We start from the raw sequence: 24,104 nt of genomic DNA, 5'->3' as shown, positions 1-24,104 counted from the left end.
GCTCGTGTAAACTTCGTAGTACTGCTGCAGGGTGTACTTTTGTGCTAATCAGTCAAACTCTGTTTGCTCCAAACTGTACTTCCACTAAGCTGCTGAGCACTCATTTCAAAGCTTGCTGCATTGTTAGAAAACAACTTAGTGTTTGTGGGCAGTTGTTGTTATAAGTAAGTCAGTTTGATGAAAATGTTGTTTTGCAGTCTTTGTTGTTTTGCCTCGCTATAGAGTAATTCAACCCCTGGTTGAGGCTGACAGATTAGTTCATCAGCAGCAGGGTGGCCTGTGCTGTATGTGGTTGTGAGTGTGTGTGTGTGTATGTCTGAAATTAATGTGTGAGGCTGAGAAAATGATTAAGTTCCACAGTCCTCATGTGGTCATTTGGACCTAACTAATCTACTTCTTTATTAATGTTTCCGGTGGGCACAGTTAGGGAAACAAAGCACAACTTTCTCTGACACCATCACACGTACTGCTGTGTTTCCAATAGTATAGTCTCCCAAAAATAAATTGAGTAGTAGAAGTTGGCTTGTAGTAATAGAAATATGATTGCTGTTCTGTATCTGTGAGACTTAGGTGTACTCTTTACAGCTTCGGCTGCAGCCATTTCATCTCTGAGCGTCAGTGCTTCCATGGAGAAGATTGCCAAAACATTTAGAGGTATGCAGTGCTGAGACTGCCTGTAAAATGGAGAGATGCAGCTCTTTGCAACATTTTGGAAAGGACTGCTCATAGTGTACAGCTCATTAAGTTCAGAATGTACAAATTCATATCGTGTGGAGATGATTAACTGGCCCCAAACCAAGGTTGTGAGCGGACAAAAGACCTAAACAAATCTGCTACTGCAGATCTAACTTTCTTTAGAGCATCCTCTAATATTTGCATACAATTTAGACAAAACAGTCACAAGGACTTTTTACCTAAGGTATTTATACCTTTGTATCAGATGCACTCAAAGAAGTTCAGGAGGATTTTAGAAATCAGAAAACCTTACCTGAAGGGTTGTTTACTCTGTTACAGACATGGACACAGAAAGCTGGAGACGGTATGACCTGTTATTTTTTATTTATTTTAGGCCATCCCATTTAGACAATTTGCTCTTATACATCTGAAATTTTGCTATAGCTCTCAAACTTGAGCAAAACATCAGCTGCTTCAAACTGAGACTTTAATTAGGAGGCTCATCGCTTGTACTGAGAACTGAGCCTCTCGGTTTTCAAACCATAAAGGTTGCATGTCCGGGCACACATGCGACCATTAACATGTTTCTTATTTATGGTTTTTTAAACATCCACAAAATTGTGCATGAGGAATTCATTACCCAGGGTGAGACTGTTGACCTTTTGTACTCTAATGTCTTGAGGGATATGAGGGAGGCCATTCAGCACACTGAAAGGCAGGTCATACAACACAGTCTTTGCTTACTACCTGCCCTACTCATTTTACTCTAGTCATTTAAGTTGGGAAAGGTGTTTTTTTTTTTTTTTTTTTTTTTTTGTTTAAGTCTTTTTGGTGACAACAAAAAAACCCCTCAAAACTACATCTGAGTAGCCAACGTAGGGCAGTGGTAGATGGAACATATGTGTTTTAGGATTCAGCCTGCTCAGTTCTACTTAATTTAATGAGCTTTTTTTCCCCCCTTACTCTCTTCTCTTCTTCAGTGAAGACTGGATTGTTCCACTTTAACTGGTCACCAGCTGTTTACGCCTGCCTAAATCAGACATGAGTGCCAAGTCAGTAATCAACAAGGAGGTGTTCATACCCCACGATGAGAAGATGCTTGCTGCTGTACAGGTGAAGCGGAGGACAAAGAAAAAGATTCCCTTCTTGGCCACGGGTGGTCAGGGAGACTACATGACGTTCATCTGCATCTCAGGTCAGGACAAACGAAAACCTCTTTCTCTGTCATTCATGTTTAAATGGATTTTATGTGTTTGCCTTTCTATTTGCAAGAGCGCACCAGTTGTGCTCCTGCAAGTCACATTTCCGCGCGTCTCCCTTAATTCCATTAATGTTCACACTGATGAGCATGTTTACATTTCCTCTGCCAACAGAACGACACACTAAATCAATTTACTGCAGGGCTTCAGGTCAATCCTTTTTAAATAGATTAGATTTAAGCTAAAACTGATGAATTGTTTCACCAGAAATTGAGGTTTCAGTTATTTGAGTGTTTTTTTTCTTGTTGTTGGAACATTAGCGGATAAATTGCTTGTTAACTGAATTACCCATGCAAATTGTTCATGAGGAGAATATCTAGAACCTCCTAATTTATGTGCTGGAAAACTGCATATCAGCTACATTTTTCAGTATTAATGTGCCTTGAATGCTTTGGCAGCAGTAGATTGCATGACCAAGTGTTGTAGTACCTTAAGGATGAGTGTGTGGAATTCAAAGTATATAAAAACAGCTCAAAGCCAGTAAAGCTCTGTCTGTGTTGGATTCAGATTCAAGGTTGCTTTGCACAAGGCAAGTTACTTAACAGTCAGCCTCTCTATTTACACACTCAGATACATGTACATAAAAGGTATTAGTGGCAAGAGCAAGCCACAAATTAACAACAGTTTTCAGAGAATGGACTCTGTTTTTCTAATGTGTTTACAATGAGTCATTTCTTCTTTCATGTGGAAGTAAGCATCGCTTGATATTCACTTCTTGTAATGCCAGTCTCGTCACATCCCCTGCAGCAGCGTTCACCTCTGTGTCTCATTTGAGCTTGGCTGTGATGAAATATATTAAAAATCACTGGACATCCTAACTACTTATTTTGCATGGCAGTGTTGAAATGTAATAATTAGCCGATGTTTTAGCTTCTTTTTTTTTTTTTCTATATACATAGTGTCACAGAAATACATGCTTGGTGTCATTAGTTGGCTCCCATTTGAGATGCTGGAATTGCTGCAGTTGTTTGGCCTTTTTGCTTGTTAAATAATTTCGAGTCTGACTGGAAACCGCTCCTCATTATCTTTTTCTCCCTTCGTTTGCTGCCATCATTGTTTTGCCATTTTATTAAAACCAAAAATGGCCAGTGCGGTATCTTTTGTTAGCGGTTTCTATTAGGACAGTCAAGTTAATTGATCAATTCATTGGTCATCACAATCTTAGATGACTGTCACATAATTAAACAAAAATACCTCCCAAGATTCAATAACTGGACATTTTATATTCATTAACCAGGCATTTGTCCTCAGATTGTCTTTGTGGGATTGCTTATTCTCAGCTCTGCGTTCCACGCGTAGACTTTGCCCACCTAGGTAATGGTGGCCCAGGTGTATTTGACTTACTTTAGTATATTTAAACATCCTCAATCAATTTATTAGTTGACAGTCTGCTTGCTGCAAAAAACCCCGTCTTTGCAGATAAAATCAAGATGAACCTGTACCACAATAATAGGAAGAGAAAAAGTATGGAAAAGGAAAGGAACAGCTCATGATCAGGAGCACACCATAAAACATGGCAAAGGCACTGTTATGTGTGGCTGCCAGTAGAAGCAGGTCACTAGTATTTATTGATGATGTGGCTGCTAATGGAAGTAGCAGGATGAATTCTGAAGTGTGCAGGGCTACGCTCTCTCAGTCAGCCAAATGCTGCAACAATGATCAGTGCTTCACAATGCAAATGGATAACGTCCCAAAGCATACTGAAAAAGCAACCCAAAGTTTCTCAAGGCAAAGAAATGGGATATTCTTCAATGGCCAAGTCAGACACCTGATCTCAACCAGGCCGTAGAGCATACGTTTCAGTTACTGAAGAGAAAACTGAATGTAGAAAGATTTTCTACAGTCACTGTCTCCAACCTTGCTGTAAGGATGGACAGGGATACTGTTGGAGTGTATGAGTAAAAGGAGTGTGGGCTGTTGTATTCTCACTTAATTAATTTTTTTTATATAATCCAGTTGAATTGGTAAGTTTTCCCCATTAGTTTACGGAGGATCTATGTAAACACATTCATTTTTAAGTCTTTTCTAGGGGTGGGACTTTAATGCGTTAATTTCGATTAATTAATTACGGGGAAATTAATGCGTTAAAAATTTTAACGCATTTTAATCGCACTTTGCACCGTGGAACGTTTCTCAGTGCGCGAGTTCCAGGCATACAGATTATATCGACGCACAATGTCCAAATTAGGGGCCGCATCCTGCGAAGGACCCGGCCCACGTCTTTCGCAGCCCACGAACACCACAAAGGCCGGAAGTGAGCAGCTAGCCTTCATATCAGCTGCCGTCACCTCTGTGTAGCTCATGTCGCCTAGCAACCGTGAGTGCGAAGCACAGCTGTGTAAAAGCAGCTGGTTAAACGGAGAACGAACTTTTTCTCCTTTTTGTGGTTTAATTTTAAGTCTTTAATTCAAAATAAGCTGTTAAAACAAGCATAACACATTTCAACATCAAGGAATACAGCTGAGCTAATGATTAATTTCCAACTATAACAAGTGAGACATTAATGTTGAATAAAACTATCCAGTTATGATGCTTAACTTTAATTTCAGGAGTTTGCTTATCACAGGAGCACTTCCACCCTTCATTGGTCTGTGTAGTAGACTGATGGGAAAATAAACAAAATTTTGAAGTTTAAGCTTATGTATATTGATTCATTCATCAACTAAACTTAAATTAATATTTCTCATGTCAAATATTGAAATGCGATTAAATGCGATTAATTTCGATTAATTAATTACAAAGCTTGTAATTAATTCGATTAATTTTTTTAATCGAGTCCCACCCCTAGTCTTTTCATATGCTGTCATCATTTTGAGATTTTAGGAATGCATGTTGCACCAAAACAAATCAAGAGAAAACACTGTCTAAGAGTTCTGTCACCACAATTGCACTGGTTTATCCTTATCTGGGCACTCTGGCTGTCTGCTCTATATTAGCAGTCTCCTGACTTAGCTTATGTTTTGTATCACATGTTGGAGCAGAAGTAGTGAAGTCATTGCTTCTGTTCCCACAAGTCATGTGGCTTTTAACCCAGCACAGCATTGTTTTAAATTGTGTGTGTGTGTGTGTGTTCGTGTTCCTCTGTGTGTGTACTATACAGTTGAACCATGAGTAAAACTAGTCAGTGCACAGCTCCCGGAGCATTACAGATACAAAACAGCTTGTGTTGCTTAAGTGTTCAGCATGTGTGTAACTGTAAAGTACTGTGTATGTGTAAAAGGGTGGGGGATGGGGATGGTTGATAGTCTCATGGTGACAGTAGCATATACTTGAAGCCTGGGGGCCAAGCAGTGGCAGAGTTATGTAATCTGTGGCATGTCACAGCTAAAGGAAGCCTTAAGTACAGGAAGCTGTACTGTAGAGACAGCCACTAGCACTTCACTCTCAAGCTGTGTAAGGTGGTAGGATGAAATAATACGCCTTGTGCGCTAATTCCAGGATCATACGCTGTGGTATGATCAAAATGTGTGACTGAATATTTGAACAACCAAGGAACTAAATCACTGCTTTTACAGACATGTAATATGGTCTACATTTGTAACCACAGTAGCTGGTTTCTTTGTCTTTTCAGTTGGTGTCTTTCAATTCTCTGTTTGTTGAACACATGGCTGTTTGTCTTAGGTAGAGAGCTACACTTATCAGTGAAGCAAAAAAAAAAAAAAAGCCTGGGCACCTGCCAGTTGGTGAGAAGTGCTGCTTGCTTCAAAATTACATGTTGCTCTAGGAAAAACAAGACCAGTTCAGCTCACTTTGCTGACTGTTGTTTGGCTTCAGGGTGAAAGCGTGGAAATTAATCTTATGTTAGCAAAGGAGACCGATAATCATCTTAAATTCCCTGGAGCAATGAACCGATTTCCATTAGAGGAAATTTTTTATCCACAAGGTCTAACAAAGAGCTCTCAGGGTTTTTTTTTTTTTTAACTTTTTTTTTTTTTTTTTAAAAAGCTGCTTGACTTTTTAGTGTGGATAATTAATTTCATCCTGTCCTAATTTGTTTGGTGTGGTTCAGCCAAACTTTTTTTTTTTCCCCACTTTCCTCCGAATTTTTCTTAGAGAGTTTCAGTCAGGGTCTAGAGTTTATACACATACAGTACCAGTCAAAAGTTTGGATGCACATGAATTGGTAAGTGTGTCCAAACATTTGACTGGTACTATAATGTAAAGCTAAACCAAAATGATATCTTTAATTCATTTTGCTGCCATTATTGAACTTCAAGTCAGGCTGCATAATGTCTACCCACTCTCACTGTTTCATTCCTTGAATTAAATAGAATTTTAATTCATATGCACCCTTTAAACGCTCTTTCTGTCAGTGCATCATGATTGATCCCTGTTCAGGAACCAAAGAGTAAGCACCACAGTATCCCCACAGTCTAAGCCAGGGGTGAGCAATTAACTTTCCCAAGGGACCACATGAGAGACTGGGTCTGTCGTGGAGGGCTGCATCAAAAGGCTGAACTCAGTTCTGCTCAATATAAATTTGTATCTCTTTATAAACTGCTACTGGTAAGAGTAGATCTTACAATTTGGCAATAAAAATGTGAAATAGGCATAGTAAAAATGCCAACATTTTATCACTAGAACAAAATGTTGTTTTTGCAAAATTTCAAAGGCTTTTAACTTCAAAGTGTGTAGTTTAATTACTTCATGTACAGTTTTTAATTTTTCCTTGTTCAGTGAGAGAAATCTAGTGTGTTTTGGGATTGAGCAAATGCATTAAAGTCAGGTTCAGTGTCTGAGGTGGAAATGCAAAGGACACCAAACAGGTCATTGTCACTGAGTGGATCTGCATCCAGATTTGTTAAATTACATCAGTGTTTGTCTACATATGAAGGTAGAGCCTAAGAAAACCAACATCTTCACTGTTGGCATGTGAGTAAGAATGTTGCGCTCCAGTTGGCTTGAAAGACACTGCAAACTTTCTTTAAAAAGCCTTCAACAGGCTGTCCATTTCATGTGCAATGAGGCCCTTGCCTTGCAGTTTGGTTCATTTTTTTTTTTTTTTTTTTTTTTTTTTTTTTTCCAAGATGGCGCCATGGTAGGCAGCCTGTTACTGCAGCTCCAGGTTACTTCCCTTTCTTGTGTGTTTTTCTTGTGTTTTTAGTTTTTCTTTCAGACTCTTAGTTTAGTAGTTATATTAGATATCAAACCCGTCATGGACCTGCGAAGTTTCATTAGAGTAGTGGCATTCCTTATACTCTTTTTGGGACTTTTCACCACTTCATCTGGAGAACCGGTGAGCCACTCTATTGTTTACAGCCGGGATCAGCTGTTAGCCCTGTGCAACAGGAGCGTACTCCCGGAGGAGCGACCCGAGATTCCGAAGGAATTACGGCGTCGGAGGAGGGGATGCAGAGCTGGAGCGAAGTACCGGGAGAGGAGGAGACGGTACAAACCGAGCATTCCATCTATTCTCATGGGTAACGTAAGATCTTTACCCAACAAGATGGAAGAGCTGGCGGCGCTAACCAGACTGCAGTGGGAGTACCAGCAGAGCAGCCTCCTGCTGTTCACGGAGACTTGGCTCACGGACCACACACCGGACTCCGTAGTAACATTGGAGGGCTTTCAACTGGTGAGAGCGGACCGGAGCATGCGGGAGAGTGGTAAGAGGAGAGGTGGGGGACTGGCGATGTACGTTAATGAGAGATGGTGTAACCCAGGACACATCACTGTGAAGGAGCAGCGCTGTACCAAAGACATTGAACTGTTAGCGGTTAGCGTTCGGCCATACCACCTGGCCCGGGAGTTTTCACATGTTATTGTGTTAACTGTTTACATCCCGCCGTCGGCCGACGCTACAGCAGCCTGTGAGGACATCCACACCACCGTCTCTCAGTTACAGACGGCACATCCGCAGTCCCTGATTATCATCTCTGGGGACTTCAACCATGCCTCACCTTCTTCCACTCTCCCTAACTTCACCCAATATGTTGACTGCCACACAAGGGACAATAAAACTCTAGACCTGCTGTTTGCTAACACAAAGGAGGCTTACAGCTCATCACCTCTACCCCCGCTTGGCCACTCAGACCACAACCTGGTCATTCTTCACCCCACCTACACCCCCATTGTGAAGAGGAAACCCCCCACCAAGAAGACAATAAGACTGTGGTCTGAGGACTGCAGTGAGGCCCTGAGAGACTGTTTTGAATGTACAGACTGGCAGGAACTCTGCAGGCCTCACGGTGAGGACATCGACGCCCTCACCCACTGCATCACAGACTACATGAACTTCTGTGTGGAGAACACTGTGCCAACCAAGAAGGTACGGTGCTTCTCCAACAATAAACCGTGGGTGACCCCAGAGCTGAAGGCCCTGCTGAACGAGAAGAAGAGGGCCTTCAGATCTGGAGACAAGGAGGAACTGAGGAGAGTGCAAAAGGATGTAAAATACAAGATCCGGAGAGGCAAAGAGAGCTTCAGGAGGAAGATGGAGGAACAGCTCCAACATAACAAAGTCCGAGAAGTCTGGAGAAACATGAAAAAAATCTCTGGCCACTTTGAGGACAATGGAGGAGCCACAGTGTCTGCTGACCGGGGGTGGGCTAACAACTTGAATCTGTTTTTCAATAGATTTGACTCTGGGTCGTTGACCACCTCCCCCACCCCTCAGCTCCCATCTGCCCCCTTCTCTATGCTGACCCCCTCTCTCCTGGTGCAATGCTATCATTGCCTGCACTCTCCTCACCCTCACCTACAGCGGAGCCAGCCCCCTCACCCACCCCCACCCAGCCTCACCTCCACCTCACAGCTGATCAGGTGAGAAGTCAGCTCAGGAAGACGAAGATCAGGAAGGCAGCGGGTCCAGATGGAATCAGCCCCAGAGTGCTCAGGGATTGTGCAGACCAGCTCTGTCAGGTGGTCCTGCACATCTTCAACCTGAGCCTGAATCTGGAGAGGGTCCCTGAACTGTGGAAGACTTCCTGCATAGTTCCAGTGCCAAAGATCGCACAGCCCAGGGAGTCCAACCACTACAGACCTGTGGCCTTGACTTCTCACCTGATGAAGACCATGGAGAGGCTCATCCTGCACCACCTCCGCCCACTGGTGAGCTCAGCGCTGGACCCCCTGCAGTTCGCCTACCAGCCTGGCATCGGGGTGGACGATGCCGTCATCTACCTGCTGCACAGATCCCTCTCTCACCTAGAGCAGGCAGGGAACACTGTGAGGGTCATGTTCTTTGACTTCTCCAGTGCTTTCAACACCATCCAGCCTGCACTGTTGAGAGGGAAGATGGAGGGAGCCGGAGTGGACAGGCAGCTGACGGCATGGATCATCGACTACCTCACCAACAGACCACAGTATGTGAGGTGCCATGACTGTGTGTCTGATGTAGTAGTCTGCAGCACGGGGGCGCCACAGGGCACTGTCCTCTCACCCTTCCTGTTCAGTCTGTACACCTCAGATTTCAGGTACAATTCAGACCATTGCCACCTACAGAAGTTCTCAGATGATACGGCCATCATCGGATGCGTATCAGATGGGAACGACCAGGAATACAGGGGTGTCATCAGTGACTTTGTCGGCTGGTGTGAGAACAACGCACTCCAAATCAACGCCAGCAAGACGAAGGAGATGATCATAGACTTCAGGAGGAAGCCACCCCCTACAGCACTGGTGAACATCCAGGGAAAGGACATGGAGACAGTGGTCTCCTACAAGTACCTGGGTGTTCATCTCAATAACAAGCTGGACTGGAGTACAAACACAGACGTCCTGTATAAGAAGGGCCAGAGTCGACTACACCTGCTGAGGAGACTGAGGTCCTTTGGTGTCTGCAGGACTCTGTTAAAGACCTTTTATGACTCAGTGGTAGCATCTGCCCTTTTCTACGCAGTGGCCTGCTGGGGGGGTGGATGCACCGAAAGGGACAGGAGCAGGATCGACAAACTGGTGCGGAGGTCTAGCTCTGTGTTGGGATGTCCTCTGGAGTCTGTGATGGTGATGGGTGAGAGGAGGATGTTAGCAAAGCTGACATCCATCATGGACAACCCCCATCACCCTCTTCATGAGACCGTGGGTGAGCTGAGCAGCTCCTTCAGTCAGAGACTGAAACATCCTCGCTGCAGGAAGGAGCGCTTTCGCAGGTCATTCATCCCAACAGCAGTTAGACTGTACAACACATCATAATGTCTTGAGTCACTTGGACACTTTACCTCCACTGCCATCACTTTATCCATACAGTCAGATACATTTTATTTATTACACTCACCCATATAATGCATACCGTGTATGCTGTGTACCTTACCGGCTACAAATGTATATAATATTTTGATATCTTTATATAGTGTTTTGACGTGTGTGTGTATATGTGTGTATATGTAAATGTGGGTATTGACACTGATATATATATTTATGTATATAGTGCTTATGTATATGTGTATAGTTTTTTGCTATTTTATTCTATTTTATTTTATTCTATTGAATTTTAGTTTTTAGTTTAGTTATTTGTTCTTACTCATCCTTTTCATTTTTTCTCTGTATTGAGCTGCTGTAATGCACAAATTTCCCCGTCGTGGGATTATTAAAGTTTTATCTTATCTTATCTTATCTTATTCATTAGTGAAGTCACAACAACAGCAAATGCAACATCTGCCTTCCTGGAGTGCCCTTGGCTTTCTTCTTACAAAACTCTTGAATTTCTGCTCTCATGTTCCATACACATGAGGCTGCCCAGGCATAGCCACCTGTAACAGCTGAGTGGTTGCCTGTGTTAGCATGTTCAGTCTCATGCTCCTCCGAAAGTTCGACAAACTGTCTGTGATTCAGTGACCTTGCCTTAATGAAGTTAACATCAACAATATGGTTATTTTTTAATACTGACTTACACAATGCCTCCTGGTGTGTAATACAATGGAAAAATACCAGTTTTAGTTCTGGGTTCATTTCAGTCACTTTATCTTCAAAGGTCCTACATCAGATTTGGACAGCCACTGGTTATAACACCTGCCAGTTTGCTCTATTTCAGCACCTGTCTGTCCAAGCATGCAGATACCTCTGTAAACAAATCACTACCTGTCATAGTCCCTTTCAGTGGGCGCATTGCTGCCAGCTTCTCCATATTCTCAAACTCTTTTGTTAACTCACCCACAAAGATGAACAACTGGGCTGTGTCACAGACATCCAGAGCCAAGGAGAGAAAATCAAACTTGCCCGCTTTGTTTTTCAACTGAAGCTCCAGATTTCCTGCACTGTCCTCAATCCATCTTATGGTTCACCTGGAGAGAGGCACATTCTAAATGCATCTTGCTTCTCAGGGCATATTAGTGTGACCGAGTCCACCAAACCATCTTTGATAAACTCCCTGTCAGAGAATGGCTTACTGTTTCTCGCTATTTTTGTGGGAAATCACAAAGCTGGTCTTGGCTGTGCCATCCCTGGATGTGTAAAGCTTGGTGACAACTCCTTGTTGCTTTTCAGATATCCATTCCAGTTCTGCATCAGTCAAAATCTTGTGTTTCTCTGTGTTTATTCTCATAATGGTGATTCAAATTGTAATTCTCAAACACAGCAACCTGCTCTCCACAAACTAAGCACACGGCTTTACCCCTGACTGCAGTAAATAAATACTTGTTGTCTTGTTAAAAACTCTACATTCTGCACGAGTGTGAGATGGCATCTGTCAGTAGAGCTGCATCTGCTTGCACACACACATACATATCTAAATAAAGGGGAAAAAAAGGAGTCTCCAAATTTATATTGTGATTTCCAACAAAATGGTGAAAAACAGTAAGCCATTTTCTGATGGGGTGTTTATCAAAGAGTGTTTTGTGACTGAAATGGGATTAATTGCATGATTGATACTTATTTACATTTGAATCCAAATTTTTCATTGACCTCACGTGAGCTGGTCAGAGACAACCAAAGGGCTGGATGTAGCCCAGCAGGCCGCACAATGCCCATGTCTGGTCTAAGTGATTTAAATGGTTTTGCCTTTACAACATTGGCTATCATATTCAAAATGCTTTGCAAAATGAAATTTGAAACTAAACAGTTCTCCTAGCCTATTTTTAAATGATAGTTTAAAGATTATTTCCTATACATGCCAGAAGCTCACAAGTTGGTTTGTAAGTTGTTTTAGTTTTTTAGTTTTTTCTTTAATCTCTGGGCATCATGTAGGGACTTTATGCCTGGCCCTTAGGGCTGAAACATTTGACCGCCCACTGAATGTTTGGCCAGAGAGATGTGAGGCCTGTTATGCTAGATAAGACACCGATGGTTCACATGAGGTAGGCTATTAATCTACATGGTTTTATTTTTTTGCAGTCTGAGAGGAGGGGATATATTTGCTTCTTTCCCGTACCATGTCTCATTTGAGCAACACATTTTCTCTGAAGACATTTTTTTAGTACCTTTTTTATGGCCTCACATTTGTGTGTACATTTTTGTGTTTGTCACTACTAAAGGTGGGTGGCAGTGGTGGCAGTTGGGGGAGTGGGGGTTGATTTAAGCCATCATCCTACAACCAGCTATCGGTCTGAGACATCCTTTGTGCTCTCGGATGCTTTGCATGAATTTTCATGTAGGCATTCAAGGGCATGGGTGTATTCATGCTTTGCGTTTATGCAGGCATGTTATTTTGTGGTTTGGTTTACTTTTATGGGAAGGCTGGCTGTTACACGTGATGAAACTAATGCTGGTGTCTTGTTTGCGGTGTGTTTTTTAAAGTTTAAGCTTCTTTTTCATCACACCAACTCAATTAAATGTTGAGTAATCTAATGCAATAAGGATCTAGTTAATGATGTAACACACAGGGATTATTTACTTACTGAATGCTGTTAATTGGAGCCAGTGACTTATGACAAGTGTGTTTATATATTAATGTTGCTCTCATTGCTCTTGCACCCTTCTGTTGATAAAAATTATAAAAATTCTCAGTTACTACAGTAGTTTGTGTATTCCATTTGTGTACTTTCAGCTTGACTCCATTAATCGTCAGTGCCTTGTGATTATTGATTTGCTGGTGAGATAGAGGGGCAAGCAGATTGTGTATCTGAGTGGTACATTAAGTTGCTCAGACCAATTACAAAATCAGATCGAGTACGACCTTGGTTACCTAGTCTAGAAACACCGAAGTCTAACATTGTGTGTTCTGATACATCAGAGTTTGTGGGTCTGTTTGCTGGGGTTTCTCCAACTTCAGTTGTAAGGGGATAGTTTAGAATAAGAAATGAATACTGTCCCTGATAAATTACTGTCAGCTGATTCACAGTAATGGCTTTGCATACTTGTTTTTTGGAATAGTCTGAATTCATATATTTAACACCAATTTAAAAGAAGAGCAAATCCCTTCATTATGGAGAGTGGTCTGTTAGGAAAAGAGTCTGGACTACAGGTAATCTGGACAAATTAATATTCTTAAATAACAGGCTATAGCTGTCATTACAAGTGAACCAAGTGCAGCTTATCCACACTGACGAGACAGCCCTGGTGTGAAGTTACGTAAGTTGGAGGTTTTTGTGTAAATTCTTGGATTTGGGTTCAATAAAGAGTTCATCAAATAAATTTGTACAATGTACAAAAATCCAGCAGCTCAGATTAATAGAACTGAGTACGTGTTGTGCGCATTTAAGCTAGAGTAAGGCCTAAGCTGTGGCTCTGACACTTGCCTGGTCCAGTAGATAATTCAGACCAACAACATTAAAATCCAACAAGACTGCACATATAGACAATATTTTATGTGCACCTTTTAATTCTTTTAATCTGAATTATTGCAAATTAAGGACCCTATAATTGAGTGTTAGGCAATGTGCAAAAGAGAGAAAAATCATGGTTTATTTATGACCCTGATTTTAAGTTTACTTCATATCACATAGGGCACTGGTTTACTTCTCTATAAAAGCAAGACTTTAGAGGTATCTACAACCAGCTCATTATTCTGACTCTGTTTAAAAAAAATATATATATAGCTACATATGGAATACCCAGTGCCAAAAGAAGAGGCAATTTGTGACATTAGGTTTTATGTATTAAAAATAAGCCAAGCCAACTTTGTTTATATAGCACTTTAAAAACAGCAAGTGCTGACCAAAGTGCTTAACATTAAAACACAATAAAATATGTAAGCATTAAAAACATCAAACATAATTAGAATTGACAAGTAAAACAAATGAGTAAAAGTCAACTCTGAAACAGTTGGGAGTAAAAAAAGGTGGGTTTTAAGAAGTGACTTAAAAAGCAAAAAGATCTCATTCCACCGAATGTTCTGTATAAATAGAGGAGAGGAAGGTAGCCATGTTAACTGCAGAAACATGCTTTTAAGACCAAAAAAGGATGGACAGTGTAAAAAAAAAATCAATAGTATTTTAAAGAAACTGTTATAGCCTTAATGTTCTTCTGCAGAATCAGCAAATGCCTACATGTTGGCTGACACACCTTTTTATTATGGACAAACCAAAGAACTCCCACAGAAGCACGTATGTGAGGAAAAAGGGCTCATAGGAAACTCCAAACAGCACGGCTAGTGTGAAATCAAACAGGAGAAGACAAAGAGAGGCACAGCTGTGCTTTACCTGTGGATTAGATATTGTTTGTAGAGCAAAAATCACGGAGATTTGGCTTTGTTTAAAGTGAAAATGAACACAAAATCATTTCTAGCTGCAAATAAGCCATTCCTGTTTACACTTTTAAGACAAGAAGACCAGAAAAAACTGTGCCTCCAAGGATGGTAGTAAGTTCAGTTCAGTGTATTTTACAGAATTTCTAGTTTGCTGTAGCATTCCTGCTGCATCTAACTGCTATAACTTCTCTAAACATCTCAGGGAGTCTGGACAAATGTTTTTTAACAAGGTTCAGCCAGGCGTGGGTGTGTGGATGACCTGGGTTCTCGTCTGAAGATTGTTACCTCTGTGGGTTGCCAGTGGAACAGGAGTGAATGATGCTAGCCTCCCAGTATTTACCGAGAGCAGAGACATACAACCCACTCACACACAACAGCAGATACATCAGCATAGCACTAATAACACAATTCCTGTAAGGAATATGTGTGGTTATGTTCATGCAATTCTATATGTGTGTCATCCATACCAGAGGGTCTTTGTATCAGTGTGCTACGGTGGCCTTCTCTAGGCTAATTAGGTTCTTGCAGTTCAGCTCATTTTTTTGTGGTAGGTTGACTACTTTCTAAAACATGGATTGTCTTCACCTTTCACTTTTCACCCTATTTTAATGTCAACCTCCCCATTATTACTTTTCCTTAAATATCCCCTAGGCCCCCTAAAATGTTTAAGAAAGGTTCTAGTTCTTCAGGGACCAGAGCTGCAGGTAGAAAGCAAAAGAAGTGATGGGCAGATAACAAGGTAAAAAAAAAAATTAAAGAGATGGAATGGCAGTATTTTGTGGGATAATATGCACAAGTATGCATGTTTACAATGTTTTTTTAATCAGAAAACTACTGGGAAAAAAGTGTGGTCAGGTGGTCTGTCTGTAAGGCTGAATATCAGTTTTGCGCAACCAGAAAAACAGAATTTATTGGGATTGCTACGACTCGCTTGACCTTAATGCTTAATTGCCAACAGACCTTGGGTTGTTATCCAGATGGATGACTCTCCAGTTGAAGTTCAGCATCCAGCTATGGATCCAGTATTCTTTGGGAACTCTTTGTCCTCTTCTGTGACCCAAACATAAAATCTGATATCTCATAGAATTAGTTACTTATTTTTGTCCGTCCGTCCATCCATCCATCCATCCATCCCAGATTTTGAATCCACTGGCTCTCTGGGGCCCGGCGACCTCTCCAGGGTGTGCCCTCCCTCTCACCCTGTGAGACAGCTGGGATGGGCTCTACTGAAAACCAAATTTTAATTTCTTTTGGTAAATAAGGGCCCCCCGCAACCCTGAACAGGATAAGCAGATGAGGATGAATGGATGGTAAATAAGGTAAATGTTTCTGAAAAGAAAACCAAAGATGTGATCATGCAAATGCAAAAAGCAGTATGCTTGGCATTTGCTGTCTCGTTCATGTGCTCACTCACATAGCACATGCATGCAGCAGGTGGACCTGATAGATGAAAGGCTTAGGTGCTCTGCAGGTTGACTGTGCTGTGTTTGGTGTTGTGCATACAAAGCCATCCCCTGTAGAGCTGGCCAGCCTGTTCGGTCCAGGAAAATAAGTAGCAAAATATGCATGGGTTGTGTGTGTACATCTTTTTAAACCAGCACATACCACTGTGGTTCTGAAAGCTGTCTTCGTTGTACTTTTTCTATAACCAAACTGTTTATGATCATTCTCCATCAGCTCCTCTTGTCCAATTCAATTTATCATCTTACTTTTCTTCATAAGCGGTATTCCTGTGTGCTTTTCAGCTGCATTTGCTGCTGCTTTTGCCGTGTGTGTGTTTATTTCTTATTTTCTAATAGAAATCAGTAGGGTGCTTTTTTCACAGGAATCTGATGATTTGTGTGGTGGAGGCAGTGTGTAGTTGACTTGGAAGACTTCCTCTAACTCTTCTCTCTTTGGCTGCTGTTTTTCAAGCTCAACTTTCCTTGGAATCTTTGTTTAGGACAGGGTGTTTCTGCTAACACTCAAAGCAGATAGGAGATGAGAAATGAAAATTAACCATTTTTCAAACAAGGAACTGTGTTATATATTTATTGCACCCTGCATGCTTGGACAATATATTTGACTGTTGCAGTGCATTGTTGCTGTTGCTCCAAATGCTGTTGAAGTGTTGGTGGACCAAAAATGCCGGAGAATGGCCCTGGGAGATGAGGAGATGTAGCCAGAGGAGATGATTATTTGTGTAGAGGACCATACCATGCATGTTTTTGGCATTGTGTATGTACCTTGACCATATGTACTAGCTCACTAACACAGCAAAGATGTCAGTGCAATTTCCTGTGTACATGGAGAAAGTAATCTTCATGGTGTTCTCAGCTTTTGTTTTGTGCAAACAAAGCTTGTACCCCCCATCCTTCCTCTCATCTGTACAGTGTGAAATGAAGGGAGAACGGAGGAAAGAAAAGGGCTGTAACACAAGAGTGATGAGCTTGCCCTCATAAAAGTCAACCATCCATATAATTAGTTGCTGTGCCGTTTTTGTTAAAATGAGAGTTTTCACAACTATTAATAGTCAATTTTAGTTACTAAATGAAATTGACTTTCCAACACGTTTATTTGGCTGTGGCCAAAACTCTCTCTAAAGATACTGAAAATAGAAATGGCTCAAAGCAAGAAAAATACTTTTATAGCCTGTGTCTGGTCTGAATAATAAGGCTTCGTTCAGTAGAATTCATTTTCATTACACAGTGCACTGACACTCTTTGATTACTAAAAGATCTGCCAGTGCTATATGATTCCAGACATCTCACAGAGCTATGTTTCTCAATCTGTCACACCAATTTGTAGGTAATAAGAGTTCTCCTTTGGGGTAAGGAGTTGCCAGATCAAATGAAAAAGAAGCCAGGCACTGTCAGTGATGAGAGAAATTGGTCTTGAGAGAAACTGGAAATGTGTTGTTTATTATTATATATATATTTTTAATCTTTTCAGAGACAGATCAGTGCATGATTCTTTGCCCCCCCCCCTTTTTTTTAAACACTAACAATATGTAGTGTAATGCATTATGGATCTGTCATGTAATTGGTCTTAGAATAAGAGAGGGCAACCAGGAAATGAGTTGCTCTCATTTTGTTTTTAATAAAGCCTGACCAATAAATCTGCCAGGGTAACATTTGTTCATTCCTGTTGTATTGGTGTCAGCCTGCACAGCATATCATCCAATAAATTGACATAAAACTGAAGTAGACAGGAAAAAGTTTTATTTCTATTATGGAATCCATCCATCCATCCTCTTCCACTTATCCTGTTCAGGGTCGCGGGGCAGCTAGAGCCTATCCCAGCTGTCATATGTAAAGAAAATTCAGATAAGATATGATGTATATCTTTTCTTTAGGCCTTTAATTCAACCCCTTTGTCGTGTCTGTACCATTTTTGCTGTACTTCATTCTTTTTCAGCAGCTGCATTTGATGCAGACCTAAACTTGCCACTTGTCACAACAATGAAGTCAATGCCAGTTTCTTTTGTCTGCTTGCTTTCTAACAACTCTTTTCTATCAACTTGTATGATTTTTTTTTTTTTTTTTTTTTTTTTTTTTTTTTGCATCTTGACATATCCTTGAAGAAGATTGTTTTTTCAGTTCAGGGCAATGGTTTGTTCTTCACTCAGCAATGGACCGAGCAGGACATTGTTACTAGTCTCAATAGTTATAGACCTTTTGAGTCCTACTATAATGGGAGCTATTACAATGACTGAGTACTGTGCCTGGTTTTATATAACGGTTTTCTGTACACAGGTTTGTCACGATTCTTTGCAAGCATGTAATTAACTTAAAAATTAAGACAGAGTTCAAGGATATGTGGTCCAAGAGCTTACAACACTGTTTTATTTGTTTAAATAAAACCGTGTGCAGCAAAAAGTGGATATACAATCTCAGATATATAGTGGCTGAATGTTACATCACAGTGACTGTGTAATTACCAAGATTGTCTTTACGAGAGCTTCCACTCCCCCCGAGTGGCATCTCTGATGTTAAAGCCAGGGTCACTTGATTCTCTTTTGTTCCACCTGTTCTCTGTTGTATGAAAATCATCATGCATGGACTTACCCAAGTCACTGTTGGCTGAACACTACACTATTATCCTGGCTTCATGCCTCCACTAAAGTTTATCATGTGTTTGGCTGCAAACTCATCTGCAAAAAGTATCTAATTGTATAAAAACATATGCACATAATGCTGCCAGATGGCACATTTTAGAACTGTGGGTGCAGTATGTTGCTTTTATGAGTTCAATGATGCTCCTTAGTACATTTTCAAAATTTCAAATCTTTTTTTAATGAAGCAAATTGTTAAATTTTACCCAAATAATCTAGATCAAGATTTTTTGTATCTTTGAAGTGTTAATGGAAAATAACACTCCCCACGGCCCCCGGAAATTCTTGGCAGCAGGCAGAAGCTTGACACCTACAAAGCTTTCTTGACTAAAACAAATTTTAGTGGCGATAAATGACAGATCTGATTTGGGCTGGCTCTCCTGTGTGTAAATTTACAGATGCAGCCAGTAAATCTCTTCAGTCAAGAGCTCCTATGTGACTGTGTTTGTTTTGAAAGATTTCTGAGAGACTGAGATACATGTCATTACTAATAAGAAGAAAGGGAGGACTATTTAGTTCTCCAGCTTGGACTGTGAGAGGAGGGGACTGCGAGGGAGCAGTAGATATTTAAAAACAGACAGTAGGGCGAAAAGGGAGGGAAAGATCTCAAGGGTCCTGACCTCTGATAGTGTTTACTGGAAGGAATCAGGGATTGAAATGAAAAGTAAAAGTTGTTACTGTTGTTAATCTGTGTACTAGTGTTTTGGGGTCTCTCTGGTGTCAGTAACTGAGATCAGGCTACTGACTTGGGCATTGAATATCCAATTTCTTTGCCTTCCTGTTACTGAGTGTAACCAGTGGTTTGGACCTTGTTGTAAACTATGTATTTATATTCATGAATACATCTCTTGATTGTAGACTTTGATAATGATGTGCCTAGCATTCTTGACTTGGCTTGATGTTGTAAAGGTGTTTTTCTTAACCAAAGAAAGAATTATGTGATCATCCAGTTTAGTTGCACTCTGTGATCTTTCATTCCTTCTTATAAAGATTGTTGTTTGACCACTGGAGACCTGTCCAGGGTGTACTTGTACTTTGTAATCGAGTCACATGGGATCAGACCTTACCTTCCTGTGAAACTGCTTTTGAGTTTGTTGTCCAATTACTTTTGAGCACTGAAAATAGGGATGGTGTGTTAAAACATCTGCAATGCAATACATTCATTAAATCCCTTAAATTAAAGCTGAAAGTCTTCGATCATATTTTGACTGATTTAACAGAAACAGAGACAAAATCAAAGCTTGTGTAATTGCCCAAAGACTTATGGACCTAACTATAGATGGTTTAATTATTTCCTTGCCATACAGTCATGCTGCATGTATGATTGTGTCAGATTGTTTCACTTTGTCTGACTCAAACTCAAATTTAAACAAGAAGCACTCAGAGTGCAAAGATCCACTAAGGCAGCTCATTCTCTTTCTCTTGACACTTTCTTCAAAGCTGGAACACATTTTGGAGTCGACTTGAAAGAAAGACAGATGTAAAAAAAAGTAAGATCAGAGGTCAAATGTGACATGATATTTGGATGCAAACTATAATGTTATATATAGAATCCCCATATACCAGTATCATTTCCTAAATTTTGCCAATACAAACAAAGGCAGTAATAAATATAGTTTTAAATAGCTCTATGTAGCATTGTTATCACTTTGACCTTCAGATCAATCTATTGAAGGATAGGTCAGAAGTCAAATGTGACATGATCTTTTAAATCTTTAGGTGCTTTCTATATGTTGAAAATACACACCACACTTGTAAAAGTCATAGTTTCTTAGTTTAAAGGCTTTTTGTCAATTTTCGACCAATAAATCATTAAGTTGACCTTGAAGTCCTTGGTGGATATACGGCAAATTGTAATGGATTGTTAACTACACCCTACAAAGTTTTATTAGAATTAATTCAAACCTTTTCGAACTATCGTGTTTACAGACAGAATGACACGCACGCATGCGAACGCTACCAAAAACATAACCTCCATGGCAGAGGTAATAAGCTGGTGATATCTTAATGTATTTAAGATAATGGAAATGGAAGTGTATTCTCTGAAATTGGATGCATCCTCTAGCCTAATGTTATCTGCAGTCTTGTTTTCATTGAGGTTAAGAGACTCATTTGTTCTACTTCCTCCTGCCGCTGATGTATGTCTTACCTTCATTTATAATTCCTTTGATGGCCAGAATAATTGCATAAATAAAACATCTGTCTGTGCCAAATGGGCTGATCAATTTGTGGATGTCCTTTATAAACTGTCAGCTTTTCTTTTGACCTTGCCTGCACACAGAATGAAAAACATCCAAGCTTCAGGGTGTCCAGTGTTTTCTTTCAATTCCACCACCATTTTCTAAACTTGCTCCAGAGACAGATAATGAGGGAACATCATGAAAAAGTTCTCAGTACTGTTTTTTTTTCCTCTACACAGTCTAGGGCATACAAATTTCTTTAGATTCCACTTTACTCTTCCAATCCTGAGATATCTCTTGTCATCTTTACATAACCCTGTAAGTGGATGGGGAGTTAATAAAGGCGAAAGCATGCTGTATTTGAGCTAGCACCACAGACAAATACACACACATAAAACAGTGTAAGAATGAAATTGCCATGCGATAACCCCGGGGACTCATCTGCCTCACTGAAAAACCTTAACAAGAAGCATGATATTTCTTCTCTGCTTCAGCAGGCCCTTTCTCTGGAGCTGTCCAATTATCTTCTGTTTGAATGTCTTTACTGTATGGTAGTTAATGCAAGGGTGTGTGTGTGTGTGTGTTTATATTGTGTAACTAAGACTACATGAACAAATGAAAAACTTTTACTCTTATGCAAAAGACAGTAAATACACCCAATACTTATATAATACTTTTGGCTATCATTTCCTAATTAATGTGATCACAAGATGAATCCAGATGTATTAGTATACTGACCCAATTTTTTATGCATGAGATGAATTTTTCAAACCCTGTACTGGTTAGAAGCAACACCTACTATAGCTTTTCAAGAGGTTTAAACTTAATGACCACTAGAAGTGCTGTGGCGCATATTAACTTTGCATCTTTCTTATTTACAGTTCTAACCGTATGATAGCTATAATTAATATAAGACAGCATTTAATAGTCCACAGCTAACACTGTTTAACAGGGCTAATGCCATGGCACACAATAATCCCTGCACATTATTTTGCTTCATTTCTGGACCCACTGCTTCTGAGCTAGACTTTCCCTGTGGGTGCGGCTCAGGCAGCTCCTCCAGACACGACGACTGATGACAAAATTAGTAACACAGTTTGTAAGAATAGATCCAAATGAGATTGTTTCATACCTGCACTGAAAAGCTCAGCTGTAGAAACATCAACCCTAACAAGCCACACGCAACAAAAAGTGTCATCTACTCAAGAAGCATAATGAGGACTGAATGACTCTGTATCCCTGTGCCAAATACCCAAATATTTAAGTTTTTTTTCTTTTTTTTTCAACAGAACCTAAGATTAGATGAAAAGAATATTGCACCATATTGTGATAATGCCAGAGTCTTAAAAAAAATGCTATGATACAAATTTTTGGTCATGTTGCCCAGCATTTGAATGGCTTTCAGTCTCTGAAAAAACATTTTCAGAGGGGAAACCCTGTGAGTAGATCTTTCTTTCATTTTCATTAAACATATAAAAACTTCATTTGTCTGCTCCCTTATTCACAAGTGTTCACCACAGCGGACAGGTCTGCATGTTTTGATTTGGGAGCTTTTTATGCTGGATGCACCTCCTGACACATTTGTGCGTGGCGCATTATGTGTTAATTACCTTGTGGTCGTGTCCTGGTGTTTAATATGCGGTTTCAGCCATGATAGAAACAAATACAATCCTGGGACTTTTTTCCCTCTTGAGTCCTCACTCTTTACTGTTGTCTTTTTTTTTTTTTCCCCTTTTTTTCCCCAGAGGCAAACACATGTATCTATCAAGTTTTTCCACTTCTTTGTACATTCCCTCACATCCACTCTGATAGTTTTGGCAGTCTCCTCAGATTCTCCAGGAATTTGCTGACATCTGTGAGTCCTTATATTGCTGCTATGATTATTACTCCTTCGCTGGTCCATTCAAAAACTGCGGTGAAAAAGTAGTCGAAAATGGATAGGAGGAATCGATGGTACTGAACAGGCCAATCACAATATTTACTAGCTGCATCAGTGTGATGTATAAAGTTCACGTTTCATGTCAGGTTGTGGTATAGGGTCTCAGAAGGGTTTGCAGTTATGCTATACCTATGGCATAGATTTAACATACAAGTATAAATCCTGTGTTAGGTGACTGTGTTACTCACTACACTATTGAGCCACCTATGGAAAAAATAAAGTACACTATCTGCTTTTTTTCCCCTTTTCAATCCCAAACCTTCGGCTATAAAAACATGTTCCCATTGCTCATGGAGAAGAATTGGCTTGTTAACTGCCTGTAAGTGATTGAGGCTAGGACTGAAATTGTTGATTAGGTCTTTTTGCAGAAAAGCTCTTTCAGCTCTCACAGTAAATTTGGCTGGCTCTCTCCCGCCAGTTTACAGAACAATGCATGCAGCATATGCTGAATTATGCTTTGGGAAAGCAAATATTTAACATCCAGTCTTCCTCCCTACCTCGACTCATAAACAAACAGAGTTATGTAGAACTGCTGATCCATCCATTCCATCTCTATGAACTGTAATCATTGTCTGCAAGGCCCAAGGTTTACTTATCAATGTTCTTTTTTTTTTCTTGGGGGTGGGGGGGTGATTCCGTGGAAGTTTAAATCACTGACTTTATTTACATCATTTGTTATAATTAGCCTTTGTGGGTTGCATTCTTTGAGTGCCCTTCTCATTGATCGTTGGCAAGCTGGGATTTAAATACTGGCATTCTATGTTATATGAATGCTGGGATTGCTGAATTGTGTAGCACATCATGCAGATATACTAACTAAAAAATCTCCTTGCAACCTCTCCTTTCTCTCACCTATGCTCTTTTTATACCTCCTCAGTGCAAGCTGAATTATATTGGGATTGGATAGTTTACCATAATGTATGCACAATTGTAGTGATATTTGATATAGATTGTGAATGCATACTATAACTAATACTATGTAACTATAGTAGAACTATATATACAGATTGTTTATTAATGTGCATTGTCCCTACCAAATAAATAAATTCAAATTCAAACCATCTGCACATCACTACCACCAACATATTACACGTCTTGTGATGTATTCCAGTAATTTTTTTTTTTTTATTCCTTACTCTGCAAAAATGTTCTCTGCCTTGGTATGTTCAGTATGTGATGAGCCATAGTTGTCTGAGAAAGTGCAAAGAAAGTTTTTAAGATATTTAGTAGGGAAAGCTTCTCTCTGAAAAGCTTGAATAATGCACAGCAGAATTGATACTATCAGATGTGATAATTTCAGAGGCGAATTTGATTCCATGGTCAATTGCATGGATGAGCTTGATAATTCTTACATCATTTTAAAGCCACTAGTATTGATTTTGAAGTGAGGCACGTG

At 40.2% G+C, this 24,104-nt stretch overlaps 1 protein-coding gene across 1 annotated transcript in view; it reads left to right on the top strand.

Moving 5' to 3' along the window:
- Nucleotides 1–24,104, top strand: part of stxbp6 (syntaxin binding protein 6 (amisyn)) — a 74,510-nt gene that overhangs the window by 11,636 nt on the left and 38,770 nt on the right. Inside the window, exon 2 of the mRNA XM_030718950.1 lies at nt 1,656–1,870. Coding sequence (XP_030574810.1) covers nt 1,717–1,870 — 154 coding nt within the window. The 5' untranslated portion in view covers nt 1,656–1,716. The remainder of the gene's footprint in view (nt 1–1,655; nt 1,871–24,104) is intronic.

The sequence above is a fragment of the Archocentrus centrarchus genome, chromosome 22, assembly GCF_007364275.1.
Source record: "Archocentrus centrarchus isolate MPI-CPG fArcCen1 chromosome 22, fArcCen1, whole genome shotgun sequence".
NCBI classification, from domain to species: domain Eukaryota; kingdom Metazoa; phylum Chordata; class Actinopteri; order Cichliformes; family Cichlidae; genus Archocentrus; species Archocentrus centrarchus.
Note: the sequence above shows the minus strand (reverse complement) of the source record. Positions and strands in the feature narration are given on the sequence as shown.